The sequence below is a fragment of the Aquarana catesbeiana genome, linkage group LG10 (assembly GCF_042186555.1).
Source record: "Aquarana catesbeiana isolate 2022-GZ linkage group LG10, ASM4218655v1, whole genome shotgun sequence".
NCBI classification, from domain to species: Eukaryota; Metazoa; Chordata; class Amphibia; order Anura; family Ranidae; genus Aquarana; species Aquarana catesbeiana.
The window spans coordinates 115,559,831-115,582,550 of NC_133333.1; the positions used below are offsets into that span (position 1 = coordinate 115,559,831).

General features: G+C 44.2%; 1 protein-coding gene across 2 annotated transcripts in view; it reads right to left on the reverse strand.

Moving 5' to 3' along the window:
* Positions 1-22,720, reverse strand: part of CEP164 (centrosomal protein 164) — a 276,967-nt gene that overhangs the window by 164,896 nt on the left and 89,351 nt on the right. For both annotated transcript variants that reach the window (XM_073602488.1, XM_073602489.1), the window contains 2 exons: positions 20,594-20,664; positions 18,325-18,520 (listed from right to left, as the gene is read on the reverse strand). In XM_073602488.1, the coding sequence (XP_073458589.1) occupies positions 18,325-18,520; positions 20,594-20,664 (267 nt within the window). The remainder of the gene's footprint in view (positions 1-18,324; positions 18,521-20,593; positions 20,665-22,720) is intronic.

The window sequence follows — 22,720 nt, forward strand, 5'->3', positions numbered from 1 at the left end:
AGGACTGCACATATCGTTGGGGATACCCCCTGGCGGTCAGTTTTCGCAAAATGAATGCTGCCTTCACGCTGCGTACACCCGCAGACCTACCAGACTTCTTTGCCTTCCTGGGAGTAGAGCCCATACATGTGCAGAACTGGCTGACCATCCTGCCTCGTACCTCAGGCCGCCCAGGATCCTCTGCTCAACAATACCCTCAACCTCCTCGCCGACAACGGAACAGAAGAAGAGCACGCTCTCCTTCCGCTGAAGGTACCCGGGAATCATGAGCTATATTTCGGTGAGCTCCTCCATTGTGTTCTCCACACACATCTGATTTTGTTAGTTCTGTTGGATTCTGTGTTGGATTCTGTCACCCCCTACTTTAGGCGGGCTTGAGGCATTTTTCCTTTTCCTTACCACATCAGAGAGGTCTACGATCTCACTCAGAGGCAAACATACCTCACTTCCTGACTCTGCCTTTACCGCGGTGCATGTGTTCACTCCGATAACAAGCGGCGGTACTTTAAAAGTGAGCAGTGACCGCGGTGCTGGGGATTTGGAGACACGCTGGACCCAGCTTGAAGCCAGGAGGTATGCACGGTCAGATGTGTTGGAAACTTCAATATCACTGTTGTTTCAGGTGTGTCCTATACACACTGTACCAGTGCCTGGACATAATGTCTTGTGCTTTACACCTATCGTGGAACTTTGAGCTCAGTTGACATTCTGTCATTTTGGAGTGTCTTACTGACTGCCATTGAGGAGGTTTACTGAGACTGAAGACTAAGGAGATTGATTCTATGCTCACTAGAGAGAATCCCAGATCCTTGAGAGGATATAAAGTTAGGCACCTCCTGTAGATATGATTTCCCTCACTTTACCTGGTGGGTCTCCCTTACCTCCCCGCCATGCGTGTTAAACTCACTCTGTCTTGCTATATCGGTTGGGAATCAAAGACCCTATGGAGTGCTTATAAGTGAGTGTTTATGTATATGTCCCTACCTATCACAGAAGATATGAGATGGCATATGGCAAGTGATTACCGGGGTGGGCTGTCTCCCCCCGCTTACCGGGACATTCGTCTTGGGGGGGGGGGGGGGAGAGACATCCCTGTTGTGTGAGCCTAGAACTCCATGGGAGATATACACACTAGGAGGATAGATTCATTTTTTTTTTTTTTTTTAACACACCATTAAAAGGAGGAGGGACCGGAATACCCACGGTGCTGCACACATCTTCGCTTAACATGTGACCTGACAGTTTACACTTATGTAACTCTGGTGTCCCCACAGTCATATGGTGGTAACCATCCTCGCAACACTCTGATAAACCCAATAGTGAGCAACTAGTAACAACTAGAAATTACCTACTCGTACCTAGCACACATAGGGGGTAGATGGAATCCATATTTTGGTTGTAGTTAATAATTTTCTTTTGTGTTTTAATTGTTCCTTATTTGAGATGTGTAGGAGCACAAGTTAATGGTTCCTTATTAAGACGGGTAAATGCTAGATTTATGTCGCACTGCCATAGCTTAAATATGTCTTAAATTTCCTTCCTTGAATTAGACCGGTATGCCTCTCTGTATTCACCATCATCATATATATTTCTTTCTTTATATGATATGTTATAATGCGGGTCAGGGGGAAGGTCAGTGAGCTTCTCGCTGGTCATTGCTTTCTACAACCCCATCTAGGTCTGCGCTTGATAACCAGAATTGCTCTGGTGAGCGTCTTAGCTCTCTAAACTTAGTACTACAATACCCTTTTGGGGTGCTTGTACATATATTTCTGTCTGCTGTTCTTTTCTCCTCTCTCTCCTTCTGCTATCACCTTCCTCCCTCCTGCTTTCCCCTACCTACTAGTCTTCCGCTTCCCCCCTCCCCCTTCTTTACCTCCCTTCCCTCCCGCCCCTCCCTTCTTTTTTAAGTGGGCCCCGGGTCATGGAGGAGGTACGCGTGCTCTCGCTTAATGCGAGAGGCCTAAACGTTCTGGAAAAAAGGCGTATGTTATTTCAAGATTTACACCGACTGAAGACTGACCTGGCGTTCATCCAGGATACACATTTTAAGGAAAATAATTTTCCTTTGTTGCAAAACAAATTCTTCCCGAAGGTATATCACTCCACTAACCGGAATAGCAAATCTCGAGGGGTTTCCATTCTTATCTCCCGCTCCGTCCCATGGATCTTAGAGGACATGAGGGCTGACCCAGAGGGACGCTATCTGTTCCTTAGAGGAACAATCGGAGGAGTAGAGGTGACCCTTGTTAATGTTTATGTTCCGAATAGTGGGCAGGATCAGTTTATCTCCAAAGTGATTGACACCCTGCTAGAATTTGCCAAAGGCCAGACAATACTGGGAGGTGATTTCAATGTACCACTGATCCCATCAGAAGACACATCAGTGGGGCATTCCTCAATCACCCCCTGTGTTAGGAAACGCATTGCGCGTACTCTACATAAAGCTCAGCTAATTGATGCCTGGAGACTCATCCATCCCACTGAAAGGGACTACACCTTTTATTCAAAATCACACAAACAATACTCGAGAATCGACTACTTCCTGATCCCCCATTCCCAACTACACGCTATTAGAGAGACCTCCATTGGCTCTATTACATGGTCTGACCATGCCCCTGTTCTATTGACCTATGCCCTGACTGACATCTTTACCTCCAAAACAAGAACCTGGAGATTAAATGAAAGCCTCCTACAAGACAAAGAGGTACTTTGAGATGTAGTTAGGGAGCTGGACTTTTACTTCCAAACTAATGATACCCCTGATAGCAACCCCGGCATCGTCTGGGAAGCCCATAAGGCTGTGATCCGGGGTGTCCTTATCAAGCATGGTTCACGCATAAAGAAACAACGTACGGAGCAGTTGGCTTTGCTCTTAAATCAACTGAGCCTTGCCGAAGCCCGACACAAACATGCCCAGAGCTAATCTCTAGAGGCCGAAATCTTGACACTTCGTAACCAAATTACCGATCTAATGCAATTTAGAGCTAAAGCCGCGATTCAGATTTGTCGCCGAATATCATATGAGTCAGGTAACAAGTGTGGCAAACTTCTGGCCAGGTCACTAAGAGAGCAAGTATTAGCTAATTATATACCGCATATTAGGACCTCTAAAGGCCAGAAGACCTCACTCCCCCGCAACATAGTCGGAGAATTTAAGGAGTTCTATGCGTCTCTCTACAACCTGCAAACTCCAGCTCCCCAGCTCTCTCGAATTGAAGAATATCTCACTAACTCGGGCATGCCCAAACTCTCAGGTGAAACAGGGGATCTACTTGACGAACCAATCTCCACAGAAGAGATACAATTAGCAGTTAAGACGTCTAAGCTAGGGAAAGCCCCAGGACCGGACGGACTTACCGCACAATACTTTAAAACACTACTCCCCTCCCTTGTGCAATTCATGCATAAATTTTTCAACTATATAGGCCCCGATATAAACTTCCCCCGTGACTCTCTGTCGGCACACATCACAGTGATCCCTAAGGAAGGGAAAGATCCATCCCTGTGCGGGAGTTATAGACCAATTTCTCTCCTAAATACTGATTTGAAAATTTTTACCAAAATACTCTCTACTAGGATCCAATCCCACCTCCCCTCCTTGATCCACTTAGACCAAGTTGGTTTTGTCCCAACTAGGGAGGCTAGGGACAACACAACTAAAGTTCTGAACCTCCTACATGTGGTCAATAAGGAAAAAATTCCCTGTATTCTTTTAAGCACGGACGCGGAGAAGGCCTTCGACAGGGTGAATTGGCAGTTTATGATAGCTATCCTGAAACACATAGGCCTTGGCAGTAACATGTTAGGCTGGATTAAATCGTTATATGGGGTCCCCTCAGCACGTGTCCGGGCCAATGGGATACTGTCAGATTCCTTTGAAATCAAGAACGGAACACGCCAGGGATGCCCCCTCTCCCCACTCCTTTTCGCCCTGTCGTTGGAACCTTTTCTGCGTACCGTGAGAGCCAATCCGGACATCTCTGGGGTGGATATGGGAGACTCACAACAGAAAATTTCCGCGTATGCGGATGATATGTTGTTCTCTCTCACCAACCCACTGATCTCTCTTCCAAACCTCCTCAAAGAATTTAAAACGTATGGTGATCTTTCAAACCTGAAGATTAATTCCACTAAGTCTGAAGCTATGAGCATAGGAATTCCCACACAACACCTCACAGTCCTCCAATCCAGTTTCAAATTTAGATGGACAACCTCTGCCTTGAAATACCTCGGTACATATATCCCCACCAAATTCTCACAGCTCTTCCCTCTGAATTTCCCCCCTTTGCTGACCAAAGTTAGAGCTCTCCTTACCAAATGGCAAACGGGTCTTCATTCGTGGTTCGGGAGATGCAATATTATTAAGATGTGCATCCTGCCTAAATTCCTCTATCTTCTCCAAGCACTCCCGATCCAGATTCCCTCTAGCTATTTTGATCAAGTCAGAGCGGTATTTTTCGACTTCATTTGGGCCCATAAAAGACCTCGACTGAATAGACGACAGATTATGTTACCTAAGCAATACGGGGGACTGGCAGTCCCAGACCTTCGTAAGTATCACCAAGCAATTCACCTAACAAGACTAGTCGAACTGGAACCGACACCAATCCACGAAATTATGGACTAATCTAGAACAGACTCAATGCGAGATACCACTAAACAGAGCTCCTTGGTGTCATAATTCTCTACCAAGAGACGTAAGAAACCATCCGCTAATAGGTACTACCACACAAATATGCTCGACTCTCTTTGCGCGTGCAGACCTGGTGTCATTAAGGTCTCCTCTTCATCCAGTATTGGGAAACCCAGAGTTTGCCCCCGGTTATACAGACCCTGTCTTCCGGGCAATGAGAGCAGCAGGTCACTTCCAAGCCTCCCATTTTATGACTAATGGTAGATGGCCGTCACGGACAGAACTCATGGATATGGACGGTCCCTTCCATTTAGATTTTTGGAGAGCACATCAGCTTAGCCATTTTCTTAAATCACTACCTCTCCCAAGTAGCCCTGACCAGAATCTAACCACCCTAGAGACATACTGCTCAGAAGAGGGTGCTGTGTCCCATATGCTATCGGCCATCTATCAATTGCTGATTTCCCCATTAGATGGTCATCGTCTTCGTTGCCTGGATAAATGGGAAAGGGACCTACACTGCACCTTTTCAACACGACAAAAACAAAACATCCTCCAATTCACTTTTAAATCTTCAATCTGCTCGAAAACACAAGAGACTAACTATAAAATAATTACCAGGTGGTACAACACTCCGGCAAAGTTACAAAAGATATTCCCCGGTGTCACGGATCAGTGCTGGAGATGTCAGAGAGAATGTGGAACGATTCTCCACATTTTCTGGTCTTGCCCTCTGTTGGAGGGATTTTGGAAAACTGTCCAACAGACGTTGCAGAAGTTCACTGAATACCCAGTTCAGGCAGACCCAGCCCTATTTCTGTTGCACGCATCTGTCAAATCTCAGAAAGCATACAAACGATCATTAATACCTCATTTGCTTGACGCAGCGAAAGCCTGCATCCCCTTGTACTGGAAATCCACACAATCTCCCCCTATTAGTTTATGGATTAGGAAAGTAGAAGAAATCAAAAAAATGGAGGATCTAATCCTCTCAGCCCGCCACCAAAATGAACGCTTTACCAAGAAATGGTCCATTTGGAATGTTTTCTTCTTTTCAGATGAAGGTCAGACACTTTTGGGGAGGAATGCGACTGACTGATTAATATAGTTCTACTATGATATACAGGTATATAAGTCTAATGAGGTTGAATGACTTTGCCACCCTGTTCTTCGATTCGCGGGGGGGGGGGGGGGGCGCGCGTGCTGCCTCGGTGTGCCATGGTTGTCCCACATCCCTCTTCCCTACGCTCTTCTTCCCCCTTCCCTCCCGTCCCCCTTTCACGCTTTTCCTTTTTTTTTTCATCTCTTCTCTCCACTTTCTACTCTCTGTTTTTACTAGGACTACAGTGGTTGTAGGGGGTATTTATTGGTGCCCCGCGACCTACATAGTCCTACTCTCTTGCTAACCCGGAAAATAGGAGCAAGACTTGCGGAACCTCTCGACAGTTCTAGTGCAGCCTAGGAGTAGGTTGCCTTTCTGTTCCAACTGGGGTCATGGTCAGAAACAGTCCTAATGTCAAGGTCGCGGTACTCTATTTACTGTTAGGTTTTTTTTTTACTTCTTTATGTAGTAGATCATGATACAGGACTTCGCTCATCCCATTGTATGTTACCTTGTTCATGTATGATCTCGAGATGTTATATTTCGTTTGTCTTGTGTCCTTTCTTTAAATAAAAAATTTGCAAAATGGAAAGTCAATTTTAACAGAAGAGGAATTCAAATGAAATCAATATTTGTCAATATTTGGTGTGACCACCCTTTGCTTTCAAAACAGTATCAATTCTTCTAGGTACTCTCGCACATAGTTTTTGAAGGAACTCAGCAGGTAGGTTGTTCCCAACATCTTGGGGACTAATCACAGATCTTCTGTGGATGTAGGCTGCCTCAAATCCTTCTCTCTTTTCATGTAATTCCAGGCAGACTCGATGGTGTTGAAATCTGGGCTCTGTGAGGGCCAAACCATCACTTCCAGGACTCCTTGTTCTTTTTTACACTGAAGATAGTTCTTAATGACATGGCTATATGTTTGGGGTCATTGTCCTGCTGCAGAATAAATTTGGGGCCAATCACACACTTCCTGATGGTATGGCAAGATAGATAAGTATCAGCCTGTATTTCTCAGCATTGAGGACACTGTTGATCCTGACCAAATCTCCAACTCCATTTGCAGAAATGCAGCCACAAACATGCAAGGAACCTCCACCATGTTTCACGGTTGCCTGCAGACATTTATCATTGTACTTATCTCTAGCCCTTCTGCCTCCTGCTACAGTCAAATATTTCAAATTTTGACTCATCCGTCCAGAGCACCTGCTGCCATTTTTCAGCACCACAGTGCCTATGTTTTCATGCATGGTTGAGTATCTTAGACTTGTTTTCACATCAGAGGTATGACTTTTTGGCCCCATTTTTCCATGAGGACCACTTCTGGCCAGACTTCTCTGGACAGTAGGTGGGCGTACCTGAGTCCCACTGGTTTCCGCCAGTACTGTTCTAATGGCACGCCTGGATATCTTCTGATATTGAAGGGAAGTAGGCATGATGTGTCTTTCATCTGCTGCATTAAGTTTCCTTGACCGACCACTACATCTACGGTCCTCAACATTGCCCGAATAATGGTGTCCTCAATACTGAGAAATACAGTTAGATAATTATCCATCATGCCATACCAACAGGGAGGCATGTGAATAACTCCAAATTTATTCTGTAGCAGAACAATGACCCCAAACATACAGCCAATGTCATTAAGATCCATCTTCAGTGTAAAGAAGAACAAGGAGTCCTGAAAGTGATGGTTTGGCCCCCACAGAGCCCTGATCTTAACATCGAGTCTGTATGGGAGAACATGAAGAGACAGAAGAATTTGAGGCAGCCTACATCCACAGAAGATATGTGGTTAGTTTTCCAAGATAATTGGAACAACCTACCTCAAAGAACTGACGTTGGTTTGAAGCCAAAGGGTAGTCACACAACATATCGATTTGATTTATATTTTTCTTCTGTTTGCTCACTTTGGATTTTGTAAATTGATAAAAAAAGAAATAAAATATATATTTTTAAGAGCTTTCTTACTTTACACCATTTCTTACACCATTTCTTCACACCTGCTTAAGGCTGCATTCACACCTGAGCGTTTCAAAGTCACAGGTTTTTACTGCATTTTTCCCACGATTTTGCCGTGATTTTGTAATCTTCCCCAAAGAAGCTCATGTTCTTTTTTGAGCTTAAGGTGTTTTTTCAGGCGTTTTGCTTCAGGTGACAAAACTCTCAGATGTGAACAGGTGCCATTTAAATGAATGGGACTTTGCTTGTTGGGCGTTTTTCAGGTGTTTTTTTCGGGGGTTTTATGAGCTGAAAACACTCAGTTGTGAATGCAGCCTAAAACTTTTGCACAGTACTGTATATTTTTTTACAATATATAAACTTTGTTTTAAAAGTATACAATTAGTATATAACCAGCTAAAGAGGCAGCACATCAGTCAAAAGGTTTACATCTGACTGGCCTGCCTCTGACTAATATGAGGCTGTCTACTAAGGCAAGAGATACTTATGAGACTGCCCCCATGGGGATCTACTGTGTAGGCACGGACGTCAGGAAGAAAACCCAGACGAGACAGATGTAGACATTTTGGTGAGATTGACTACAAAAACCTGAAAAGTATGCTGTTGAGTTGGGAAAGGATGCACACTCAAAGGCATAGTTCACTTTTACCAAAAAATTGGCTATACAGACAAGAGGCACCTGTAGAAAAAAAAAATAAACTGGGCAGCTCTGAACAAAGTAAAATAATGTCCTTGCTATTGGTCTAGGCCAGTGATGGTGAACCTTGGCACCCCAGATGATTTGGAACTACATTTCCCATGATGCTCATGCACTCTGCAGTGTAGAATCATGTGAAATGTAGTTCCAAAACATCTGGGGTGCCAAGGTTCGCCATCACTGGTCTAGGCCATTTACATAGCTCATGAAGCCTGACTGAAAAACTCCCAGAGGTTGCATGTCCCTGCCCTGCATTGTTGCTAGGATATTGCATGCCCAGCTGTTACTGTTCACCCCCAACATCACAGGAGCGAGCTCTTTCTCCGATTCAAACCCCCTCAGATAGCTTTTTCTACCATGATGAAGTAGCTCTGAGTTCAGAATTTGGGAGATGCAATGTCTGGGACTTTTTCAGTCAGGCTTCATGAGGTATGTAAATGGCCTACACCTATAGCAAGGGCATTATTTAAGTTTAGGCAAAGCTGCACAGTGTGTTTTTTTTCTACATACGCCCCTTAATTTCAGCTCTGAGGAAGGGGGTGCACCCCCAAAAGGCATCAGCTTGGCTATACAAGCGGGATACAATTGCAGCACACACACCTTACACTATATGGCATCTTGTGGTCTGTATGTTTTCACCAGTTGCACTTTTGTAAGTATTCAATTTTTATGTATTTTATTGGGCCAAATAATTTTTTGAAGTAATGCACTAGGTGTTTGGGCCTTTCTGTTGTCCTGTTTTTGTAGTGTTCTCTGATTGTCTGGCCCTTCTAAAAATTGTGCTCCTCTGCATTTAAGTAGCCTGGGCATCAGAGGTCTTTGAGGAAAAGCAGGAAGTAATAGCTTTTAACAGATTCTCTATTAGCATGAATGGTTAGACATGCAGATTATCAAAGAAATCCTTGACCTACGTTCCATGAAACATTTTGGAGAAGACTGCTGTTCTCTCTCATTCTGATGTGTTTTCTCTGTATTCTTTTTTTAATCTAACCTATATTAAAGCACTAGTCAACTAGTTGTGTTAGGATGGCATTCATGCTTCTGTCCATAGAGTGGACAATGTCCTCTGAGCTCCCAATTCTGTATAATGCGTCAGTTTTTTTATGCTCTATAACAGTTGGCACGCTGTTTAACTCTATTAAGGTGTATTCCATTTATTTTTAATTTTTTTTTGTAATTCTTTATTTTTCATAGAAAGTGTGTATAATAATCAGCATAGCCACATTTATTTATATTTGACATGCACAACTTTTAGCGTGAAAAAGGCACTATTGGGTAGCATACACAAATTTATTTTTTCCGGTGCTAGCAAATGGGCAGACTAGGCCATTTATTTTAAAATGTAGGGGAAGGGCACATGCAAAATTTATATAGGATATCTGCAGTAAGTACATACATGCAATACAAATGAATGGCTACCAGCAAAAATAGGATTTTTTAAAACAGCTTACCTGTAAAATCCTTTTCTTTCGAAGGACATCACGGGACACAGAGCCTCAGTAATTACTGATGGGTTATATAGGTATCACTGGTGATTGGACACTGGCACACCCTATCAGGAAGTTCAACCCCCTATATAATCCCTCCCCTTTGCAGGGATACCTCAGTTTTGTAGCCAAGCAATATAGTGTATTAAAAGAGGGGTGGGACCTCTGTGTCCCGTGATGTCCTTCGAAAGAAAAGGATTTTACAGGTAAGCTGTTTTAAAAAATCCTATTTTCTTTCTCGAACATCACGGGACACAGAGCCACAGTAATTACTGATGGGACGTCCCAGAGCAATGCTACCTGAGGGGGGGGGAACCACGACCAAGTAGGGTGCAATCAGACCTGAGGACCCTGTACCGCTGCCTGCAGCACACTACGCCCAAAGGCGATCTCCTCATGCCTTCTCACATCCACCTGATAGAATCTGGTGAATGTATGAACTGAAGACCAGGTTGCGGCCTTGCAGATTTGAGCCATAGAGGCCTGGTGATGCACTGCCCAAGAAGCACCAATAGCCCTTGTGGAATGTGCCTTGATCTGAAACGGGGGAACCTTCTGTTTCAAACCGTAAGCTTGAATGATCAACTGTCGAATCCATTTAGAAATGGTAGCTTTTGAAGCTGCCTGTCCTCTATTGGGACCCTCTGGCAGCACAAACAAAACATCCGTCTTGCGGATCTGAACAGTTGCCCCTAGATAGGCCTTAACTGCTCTTACTACATCCAACGAATGTAGAGATCTCTCTTCCGGAGAACAGGGATCTGGAAAAAAGGAAGGTAGAACAATGTCTTGGTTTAAATGAAAATCAGAAACCACCTTCGGTAAAAAACTAGGATGAGGGCGTAGTACCACTCTATCCTTGTGTATAATCAAATAAGGCTCCTTACAGGAAAGAGCTGCTAATTCTGATACTCTTCTAGCAGAAGAGATGGAAAAATTAACTTCCTTGTCAACAAGACCAAAGGAATCTGACTTATTGGTTCAAAAGGCTGTTTCTGTAACACAGCCAGAACCAAGTTCAAGTTTAGGGGTGCTTTAACCGGAGGATTAAGACGCATCACCCCCTGCATAAAGTTTCGGACCAAAGAATGCGAAGCAAGTGGCCGCTGAAATAATACTGATAAAGCAGAGACCTGGCCCTTGATGGTACTCAAGGCCAGCTTCATCTCTAATCCTAATTGTAGAAAATCAAGAATTATACCTATGACATATTTCCTGGGATGCCAACCTCTGGATTCACACCTGGTTATATAAGCTTTCCAGACTCTATGATAAATCATCCTGGAAGCTGGCTTCCTTGCATTAATCAAGGTAGATATGACAGGATCTGAGAGCCCATGACTCTTCAGAACGTGGGTCTCAATAGCCAAACCGTCAAATTTAGCGTTTGTAAGGCAGGATGGAACACTGGACCTTGAGATAACAGGTCTGGGCGTACTGGTAGGGTCCACGGGGGACCTACCGTCATCCTTACTATTTCTGCATACCAAGTCCTTCTGGGCCAAGCGGGAGCCACCAGAAGTACCGATTTCCTTTCCTGCCTGATCCTGCGAAGGAGTCGTGGTAATAGCAGAATAGGCGGGAATGCGTAAATCAGTGAGAACCGATGCCACGGAATCACCAACGCATCCGTCCCGCATGCAAGAGGATCTTTTGTCCTTGCCACAAATCTGTCTATCTTTTTGTTGAATCGGGATGCAAAGAGATCTACATCTGGAACCCCCCCATCTTTGGCATATGGCCCAAAAGACGTCGGGATGCAGAGACCATTCCCCTGGAAGTAACTGCTGGTGACTTAGATAGTCCGCCTGCCAATTCTCTATTCCCGGGATGAAAACTGCCGATATGCATGGCACATGCATCTCTGCCCAGACTAAGATCTGGTTCACCTCCTTTTGAGCAGCTCGGCTCCGGGTGCCTCCCTGATGATTGACATAAGCCACTGCTGTGGCATTGTCGGACTGGATCCTGACCGGACAACCCTGTAGCCTGATAGTCCAGGCTTTTAGAGCTAGATGTATCGCCCGGATCTCCAGAATGTTAATGGGTAAGGTCCTCTCTGTCTTGGACCATACCCCTTGGACCGCAGCCTGTTCCAGAACTGCTCCCCAACCTGACAGGCTGGCATCTGTTGTTACCACCGTCCAGGTAACCGGTAGAAAGGATTTCCCCTTCTGCAGGTTTTCGGGTATGAGCCACCATTTGAGGCTCTGACGCACTGCATGCGACAGGTGCATCGGAAAGTCTAATGCCTGAACTTTCTTGTTCCAGGTCGACAGAATACTGTGTTGCAGCATTCTTGAGTGAAACTGAGCATAGGGAACTGCTTCGAATGAAGACACCATCTTCCCTAGTAGCCTCATACAAAGGCGGACTGAGGGACCCTTCTTGGTCCTTACTGCCAGAATCAGCTCTCTTAAAGCAGCAATCTTGATATAGTTATCCAAGTCCTCTCCAAACAACCTTGCACCACGAAATGGAAACCCAGCCAGTAGCTTCTTACATGGTGCTTCGGCTGACCAATTTTTCAACCATAGGATTCTACGTATATGCACCAACCCCAGTGAAAGACGGGAGGTTTGCACGATAGAATCTCTAATGGCGTCAACCACAAAGCATAAGGCCGCTGGAAGGTTAGCAAACCCCTGGGCCTGCTGTTCAGGTAATACTTTGATGACCTGCTTAACATGGTCTCTTAAGTATTGACAGACTCCAATCGCTGCTACTGCAGGTTGGGCCACTGATCCTGCTAAGGAGAAAACATCCTTCAATAGGGATTCCATCCTTTTATCTACAGGATCCCTGAGCATCTGAGCATTGTCTACAGGACAAGTCAGGCTATTATTTACGGAGGAAATGGCGGCATCAATAGCCGGTATTCCCCACATTTTAATAAACTTTTCTTCCATCGGATAAAGTGTTGAAAACTTTCTCGGCGGAAAAAAAAACGTTTGTCTGGGTGATCCCACTCAGAATAAATGAGCTTTTCAAGTAAAGTATGAACAGGAAAAGCATGTGCTGCTTGGAAAGGTTTCAGTGACCCCAAAGCAGAAGAGGATTCTTTAGCAGTTTCAGGTATGGGCAACCTAAATGTGGATCGGACCAATCCAGTGAGGATCTGCACTAAGACTTTCTCCTCTTGGGAAGTCGCAGAGGGTCCCTCTCCACCTGAATCCTCCGAAGAGGAATCATCCGTCCCATCCCGATCCTCTGAAAGGGATTCGTCTCCTTTATCCCAGAGCTCCTCTGTCTGAGGGTCTTGGGGAACAGAGGAAAGCCTAGTGCGTTTTCTTCCACTGAGTGAAGACGTAATCACGGCCATTAATCTTTCCTCTAGACCATTAATGGTTGAGGAAAAAACCTCTTGTGTAATATATACAGGGGCTGAAGAGCCAGAAGCAGGTGTAGCCCCTGACCCCGATGGCTCTCCCTGGCTAGCCGTCCCTGGCCCATCTTTAGGGGGGGAGGATGCTGCCGACAGGGGGCCCTCAGAACCTGAACGAGATCCCCTAGTGTCTCTGGTTCCTGGGGTGCTTGAACCTCTTCTATCCATAGTGCAAATCAACAAGGTGTGAGGTATACAAATGAACACTGCCTGCTGAGCGATGTAGTCTGGCTAAAAGCCTTGCTACCCAATGCTCAGTCTGGTGTTACTTCAGTAAATGCTGCCTAGGAGAATGCCTGTGTCCCACCTTACATGCGACCGTCAGCTCTGTGTCTCTCAGAAGGCTGTGTGCACCTGTACAGAGTGCCTTTAATAGCCTGCAGCTGGCCTGAGTGGGAGTCTAAGCACCTGTGCTGACGTTCCGCCCCCTCCTCTACCGCCCCTCCCCCCCCTCGAGTTTTGAAAAAAACGAGCGCTTCCCGCGCTGGCCGACTCTCCTGTCATGCTTCTGGAGAAAGGCTGGGGATTGGGGGGGGGGGAGAGAGGCTGGTAACAAGATCTGCCTGAACGGCTATCTTCAGAGATGGTGGCCATTAAGCCGCAGAGCCCGGGTGGTATAACCACTTTCTAGACCCCTGTGGCCCCTCTCTAGCCTGGGGGGGAACATTCAAACATGAGAAATCCCCCCTTCCATCTTACCTTTTTGCAGCCTGCTTGAGACGCTGGGACATGAACAGCGATGAAAAAACACTGAGACAGACAGTCAGCATGTGCAGGTTTGTGCTCTTGGCAGCCCCCGGTGGTCACAATAGGCATAGCATGCATTTACCTTAAAGGAGAAAAGCCACTAGAACTCAAAAATTCTGTGGAATCTCCTCTTACCTTATCCAGCTGCAGGGTACTGTTTACACAGACCCAATCTTCACCTCTCACGGTGGGCTCCGTTTGAAAAAACCGTCAGAGACTGGGGCCCCCTACGAATAGGGGGATCCAACAGTTCTGGGACCGTAAAGCACCTCGCCAGAAATTAGGAAGTTTAAAGCCATTTTCTGATCTGCGGGGTCCAGCTCTCTAAAAAGAGAAGCGTCACGGGTAAAACCTCGTTTCTTCGGACACGAGGCCCGGGTACCATTCAATTCGGCCATGAAAAGACACTTTGAATGGATCCGGTTCGCCTGGCTTGCCCCAGTATAGGATCTTAGGATATTCCCTTTGGAGCTCAGCACAGGACATCTTTACACGTCCATCACCTAAGACACTGGCGTAAAAACTGAGGTATCCCTGCAAAGGGGAGGGATTATATAGGGGGTTGAACTTCCTGATAGGGTGTGCCAGTGTCCAATCACCAGTGATACCTATATAACCCATCAGTAATTACTGAGGCTCTGTGTCCCGTGATGTTCGAGAAAGAAAGCAGAAGACCTTGCAATCTCAGTATTCTAGCATTACAATGATGAGGCTTGTCAATGACAACTGTGGTCACAATTAGGAGGCTATAACAATGACAGTCCTAAAGCTTCCTTACACTTGTGATCTGTTTGAAGCTGGTGTGCACAAGATGTCAGAAGGACACCCTTATACAGTTAATCCACTGAAGATCTTTATTCAAATAGATAAAAACATAGACAGGCACACAAATGTACTGATTTCTGCAAATCAGCAAAACCTCCATCATCCCTGTTATTACAGAAGGATCAGTCCATCACTCAGGTAAATCCAACCCTGCAAGCTAACACCCCTTGAGAAATCAAATTCCAATTACAACTGGAAAGCAGAGCTTCACCCAAAAGGGGAAATTCTGCTCCAAGTCCTTCTCTCCCCTTTGGCAGGTTGGGGGGCGGGTGCCTAGATTTGACAGGTACCCGCTCCCACTTCTGCTCAGATCGCCTAGGCGGTAAGTATATACATCTTCCTTTTACAGGGTATTTATTATAGAAGTTAGAAGGTGGGTGGAGCTGTTTTAAGCTTACATCTTTCTAGCCTAGACTTCTGCTTTAAAAAGTCACATTGAAAATGTAAGTGTATTTCCACTTTTGCAGCACTTTATGTTTGTTTCTTGTTCCCAATCACTTAGCATAGCATAACTTATATGTAAAAAATTAAAAAAAAATCCTTCTTACCTTATGAAATGCTCCTTTTTGAAAACTTCAGTACTATAAAGGTCCTACTTAGCTTCCCTTTTCGTGCTTTTCTTGGGGGGGGCTGGCTAGTTAATCGTTACCATAATTAACCCTTTTAACAGATCTCATTATCAGCTGTAAGCTAGATTTGAACACTGTCTGTTTTAACAAAGAGATAAGGATATAGAAGTCTGACTACTGTATGTTAATGAAGGGAAACTCAGTGTGTGCCCAGTCTGTGTGGGGAAAGACTCACTGTGATGTTGTTCAAAGTAGCCTGCAGTCTGCCCAGAGGTCTGCCACATAAAAACATCCAAAAAGTAAGACATATTTTTAGTTTTTGGTAGGTATGCTATATGAATGGGAACACCTGACAAATTGAGTAGAGTTTTCTCAAATTTGACAGCAAAAATGGAAATATATTTTAAGATAGAAACTGCATTCCTAACACTTGCTATTTTAACTTATATTATTTAGGATTGCTAAAGCATTGTATCCTATATTTATTCCAATACTGTAAATCATTATGGGTTTGTATTCCTAATAAAACATTTGTTTTACACAATGGGATAGGTGATGCATGCGCTTGCTTTCTGGGTTTGTCAAGCTCACTCATTCAAATCAATGGGCCATGCCACAACTGTGAGCCAAACACTTGGCTTGTGGCTGCTGTGCATTAGTTACACTGAAAATTACTGATAAAAAGCAGGCATTCAGGAAGTGGCAGGATTGTTGAACGCCTGACAGTGGCTGCTTAGTTGCATTCTGAAAAGCGATACACAGCCGAACAGTTTTCAGAGAAGCAGCAAATGTGAACCTAGCCTTAGTAAATCATTGGGTTTTTACGTGGTCCTGAAGCAGTGGATTACTATAGAGATTGCCAAGCAGGTAAATAAAGGTTTACAAACATATGAAGGTGATGCTTGGACATATAGTAAATGCCTGTAGTTTGTAGCATGAATTTTAGCAGATTGTCAGCTTTGCAGCAGACCAGCAAAATTGAGAAATATCCAGCTACCCCAAACTTAGAATGAGCCTACTAAAGATGGCCACTGTGGCACACTGAAAATACAGCAAAAATTTTGATTAGTGTGTGGCAGTCCCCTCTCAATCGTTTGATCGACTTCTGACCAAGGAACATGTTGCAAAATTTTCCTCAATCAGTGGTTGCAGAGAATCAGCTGCTGCCACTGGTTGGTGTATTCTAACAGCAGAGGGTGCCATTGTCAGAATATAATGTCCTGGCAGGTGGGATTCCTCCATCCACCTTGTTTGTGTGGATGGAGGAACTGGTCTGACTTTTTTTAAATTCAATATTTTTATTGTCATTTATAAAGACAGAACAAAGCAACAGCACATTATTGTTCATAAATCAAAAGTACAGAAACAATAAAAAAGAAGGAAGATGCATCCAATCATACATCATAAACTGGCAGGGTACAACAAGAGTGGTCATGGGGGCAGGATACTTCAACGACATTAGAACTCTTATTTAACCCACCCCTCATTGGCAAAAGTAATCATCCCAGTAACTGCTCCACATATAACATCTGGCATGTTGTACCCTGAAGTGCTGCCAAAAACCCTGCGGGCCAAAAAGGCCACAGAAAAAAGAAGGAATATAGAAAAGAGAAGGAAAGTGAAGGGACATAAGAACATATCTGGACTGACCACAGTAGAGGCACTCGCCCCTAAAAGCCAGAGGTATCCATTAAGTTTCAACAAAATGTGCATATATGGCCTGTCGTTTTATTCAGCCTGCTGTCTGATTGAAAAAATAAATAAAATTAACAGTGTATGGTCAGCTTTAGAAAGACAACTTTGGAATAATTTAAAGCAAATCCATCTTTGCCTATGCAGAGCAAAGCGATAACTTAAGGCTCTCCAAGCTCAGTGGTTTGAACCCACTTTTCCTTTGCTCCCCTGCCTCTCTGTTCAGCTGCCAAGAGGGAAGAAATGCAGATTCTGTCCGTGAAGCCTCTTCTCCCCATTGCTGCAGCAGTTACAGGTCCTCTTACATCATTAAGTACAATGCTGGATCTAAAGCCCTGCATTGAATGTGAGGATACTGTAGGGCAATTCACAACCCAGATTGCAGGGGAGTGGAGGTGAATACCGACCGCTGAGTAGGGATCAGGTAAGTAAAGCTGCTTTTTTGAGTTCCCAAGACACATACAAACAATTAACCCATGGAATGCGGGGGCAGCCCCACTGCAAGGGAAGATTTTTGTATTCTCTCGAGATAGGCTTAAATGTCCTGTAGTAATTGGTTGTTTTGTGTTCTGCTGTTAAATCCTTATATGGTCACTCACATCCTGTGAGGTAACAAGCTTTGTAAGAGGTGTTTGGCTGTTGGAGGCGGAACCCTCAAGCTTTTGGGACCTCCTATTGATATGCTAATAAAGTGGCTCACGCAGACAGCTAAGGGAGGCTGGCAAGCAGTGGGTTTTTGGAACCTGAAGGAGGAGGATGTGATTATTTGTGAGCATGAGACACACACACCAGAGGATGGATACGATCAAAAGGTGAGATGCATTGGTATTATATCATTAGACGAAATTGCTATTATGATTAGAAACAGGAGATTTGGCTGTGTGCTTTGCGTACAACCAAATTTCGCTAACAGTACACACAGAAGATGAATAGACAACAGAAAACAAATACACTGGGAAATAGAATGACAGTTCATTTTAGCTAAATGAGTTTGAATTACCTGGACTGTACAGGGACATTTACAGTATCCTGTCCAAATGATGATGAATAGCAAAACTAGTGCAAACGCAGAATCATTCCTAGCAACCAATTTTTTTCTTTTCTAAACTGCAACTTGGAAAGCTATAACCAACATCACCACCACTTCCCTCTGCACTAGATTTCATGAATAAGAGTCAGAACTATCCATATGAATGAGTAAGTGTACGTCTTTACAAATTACCTCCTCTAGATTCTTTCTGATGCCTTCCAATTGGTGAGCTTGCTCTGGGTCTGGACTCTCATGCATGTTGTGACGCCACTGTTGTTTAGCTGCCTTAAGCAAAGTTTGCCGTCGGCACATAGAATGGGTTTGGAGCCGTAAAATATCTTTAGCCTTATCTATAGACGCTCCATGGGAGGAGAGGTAATAACGCAAGCTATTGAAAAGAAAAAATATTGACACAAACATTAGGTAAATATAACAAATCAGACTAAAATGAATTAAGTAGAATAAAGATAGAAGCATGGCATGTACAAGTTCAATCTACAAGAAAGGCTAGAGATCAAGTATCAACTACTTAAAGAGGGAGACAAAGTCAAACATGTACTGTAACGGATATCTGCTATGCTATTTGTACCCTGTAGGCTTCTCCTTTATGTTCAAATTCAGTATAAACAGTATGTTAAGGATAATAAAGTAGTTGGTTTGCTGAAAAAATTTATCGAAACGTATAGGTTATTACAACAAGTGAGGCTAAGTATCCTTTAAACATATATGCAGCCCTGCAATATGCATATCCTGAGCAGCAAATTTATGCCCCTGCCAGAACACATCGGCTGCAAGCGCTAAGTGGTTGCTGGTTTTCCAGCATCACCCTCTGACAAAAGCTGGTTGTTAGACCGGCTTTTGTCAGAAAGACAGCTGACCACGTTGACAGAATATTGGCCAGTTCGTGTTTAACTGCCCGATACTGTCCGGTATTCAGCTGGTGTGTACCAACCTTACTGGAATTCATTAGCACCTTTTAATGTAAGAAAGCTAAAAGTAAAAAACAATAACATACCTTTAGCATATAATTGCTGATTAGAAGCAGCAAAGCATTACTGCACGTGACAGTGCCTAGCCACCACTCTCCATTTTTCTAGCTCTATGGGGGCCTATCAAGACTTTGACAACATCAGAGGCATGCTGCAGAAGTAGGAAATGATAGTCTGGCCACTGCACACCTCACCCGCCCTGAGTGGTTAGCAGGTAACAGCAGCCTCAGCTTGATTCATCCAGGATACACCCCAAACATGTTTCACCCCACCCCATGATTAAGCTCCAGGGAGGGGCGAAACATGTTGGGGATGTGGCCTGGATGAATTGAGCTGAGGCTGCTTTTACCTGCTAACCACTAGGGCCGGGTGAGGTGTGAGGTGGCAGGGCTATCTCTTCCTATTTCTGCAGCGTGCTTTAGTTATGGATGGACCTCTCCTCAGCCTGCACCCTCACCAGTTAGCGACATCCAACTCATCGAACCTTGATAGCCTGAGTGGGGACCCTTAAGCATTTAACATCAGATGCATATTCCATCTACTCCTGCTGCTGCTTACTAGATGACAGCAATGATGTCATCAGGGGCTCGGTCCAGGAACAGGAAAAAGCTGCCATGGGATATTTTGCAGAATGGACGACAAAGTGGACCTGGACAAAGAGCAGCTGCAGAGTACTTACTGTAAGCACTATGTCATTCACATCTGACTTGTAGGAAGTCGTATGAGCCTAGGGACACTTTAAGCCCTTCAGGAAAATTCTTATAAAAAGTGAAACCAGCCTACTCAAAAAAAATTTGGTGAAACAGTTTTCCTTTTAGGCTGGGTTCACACTGGTGCGAACACAGACATTGCATGCAATCCGCACCACATTGCTGTGCAGATCAGATGCAATGTCTGTGCGAAGCAAATTCAGCTATACAGATTGTTTGGCTGAATTTGCATCGCATTCAGACCAAAATGGCGCAGGACCTTTTTTTTTTGGTCCGCATTGGAATCAGATCGCATGGGTGTTCACACCCATGCGATACGATTCCTGCACCATTTCACAGTCCGCACTGCCATCTGCGAACCAATCTGGGATGTCATTAACTTTGTATTATCACCCGCCACAGTTCGCATAGAGCAATGTGAACTGCCTGCGAGAGACATGCAATGCGGGAACCCGCACAGGAATCGCGCTGGTTCCCGCATCGCATATGTGTGAACCCAGCCTTAATGTCAATTATGTGTTGGTTGAGAAATTGAATCTCTGAAATATTTAAATTTTATCCTAACAGGAAGTTCAATGCAATTGGGCAGATGAACAAGAGTGAATGTACATAAACTTTTGAAGGGATTCTTGATTAGCATGATCTTTATGTAATCAATCTACCAAGTCTTCTGTTAGAGATACATAGCAGTGCATATCAAAACTGAATAGAAAACAAAAGCTATATTTTAGCATTAAGATAACAATAATCAGTGGCACTTACTCATCCACGGCAGAGGGCATTTTTGGGATTGGTGTAGAAAACTGATTTGGTTTCGGAATGTCTGTATGATACTGTAAAATCGAGGAAAAGAATCAAAAAAGTGGAAGCAAAACTTTTTTTTTTTCACAAGATATAGATATTTTCACATTTTTTTCATCCTTTGTTGCTTCTCAATTCTACTGGTCTCCTCCAGCCTGTTTGTAGCCACTTCCTGTCTATATGCACCCACTGCAACAATGACTGCATGGCATTTCTCAGGGCCAGTTTCCTGATGGTGAAAACAGTGGTCCATACCTCTGTAATGTGAACCAGCATGGCCGACTAGAGTCTCCACTGGAAGTTTGTTCAACAAAGGGACAACCCAGAAGCAGCACTGAGAGACCGGGACAAAGTACTGGCGCCCTATATACAGGAAGTGTCTGAACAAGAACATTTAAAGGCAAGACCAACATGTAATGTTTTAACAAAATATGCCAATAGAAATCTTGAAAATGAATTTGAAATTACAAAAACATGTTAATGCGTATTAGATTGTGTTACCTATACAAGGGTTGGACAAAAATAAGGAAACACTGCACGATATGCAGGTGTGACAGTGATAAAATGTTTCGTGTTGAAAGCGGAAGTGATGTAACATTCTTTTGCTTCTGCTGTGTGGTGAGACACCTAACACGTGGAAAGCCTCACTTTTTGTCATTCACTGCGTGCGCTGCTAGTAATGCGCAGTCATGGCAGAGCTTACTGAGTTTCAAAGAGGGCAAATTGTTGGTGCCCACTTAGCTTGTGCCTCTGTGACTAAAGTTGCCAATTTATTTGCAGTGTGGCGAGGTACAGTATCAAAGGTTATGATGGCATATACAGTTTCCAGGAAAATAATGTCTGATACACATAAGCACGGTCAACATGGTCAAATGACCGAAAGAAACAAAAGGACATTGGGCAGGATTGTGACCCAGATTTTTGCATGAATAGTGCTATGAGATTCCATTATCCACCATCCAACACTTATATTTGTCAATTCACAGGAGAATTCAGACAGTCTTGGATGCCAACGGCGGTTCAGCACTATATAAGGTACCGATTTTGTTCTTTTACCATATTTGTTTCCATAATTTTGTCCAACCCCTGTATATTAACCACTTGCCGACCGTGCTATAGCCCTTCTTGCACGCATCCGGAAGTGTCCGTGATGGCTGGGTCCATGGGACCTAGTGCATCACTGATCGGAGTAAAGGGTAAATTACAGTGGGACTTTACTACGTGATCACTCAGTCCAATGACAACAAACTGGGATCAGGCCCGGTTCAGCTTAAGCTGCTGCAGTGTTCCTCTCTCCTCAAATGCTGTATCGGTGCGAGGAGAGAGAAACACTGCAGCAGCGTAAGCTGGCATGATCCTGAGTGCTATCAGTGCCAACAGTACTCATCAGTGCCCACAGTGTGCATCAGTGTGAACAGTGCCCATCAGTGCAACTACAGTACCCATCAGTGCCACTACAGTACCCATCAGTGCCCTAAGGTGCCACTACAGTGCTCATCAGTGCCCATCAGTGAGTGCTTATCAGTGCATATCAGTGCAATCAGTAAGTGCTCATCAATGCCACTTAAGTGATCATCAGTGCCACTACAGTGCTCATCGGTGCCAACCTATCAGTGGATCCTCATCAGCACCCATCAGTGCTGTAAAAGTGTGAAAAAAATGCGTTTTCATTTTCTTTCCACATTTTCCAAAAACTTGTGGAAAAAATGACATGTTCAAAAGAATCATTATGCCTCATAGAATATACGTTGGGGTGTTTGCTTTCCAAATGGGGTCATTTTGTGGCAATTTCCATTGTCCTGGTGCTGCAGGGCCTTCAAAAGTGTGATAGGTAGTCAAGAAGTTAGATGTGTAATTTATGCTCCTAGAACACCTAAAGGTGCTCCCTGCATGTTGGGCCTCTCTATGTAGCTAGGCTGTGAAAAAGTCTCACACATGTGGTATCGCCATACTCAGGAGTAGCAGAATGTGTTTTGGGGTGTAGTTGCAAGTTTGCATATGCCATGTGAGAGAAATAACCTGTAAAAATGACAACTTTGTGAAAAAAAAAAAATCTTAATTTTGCAAAGAATTGTGGGAAAAAAAATT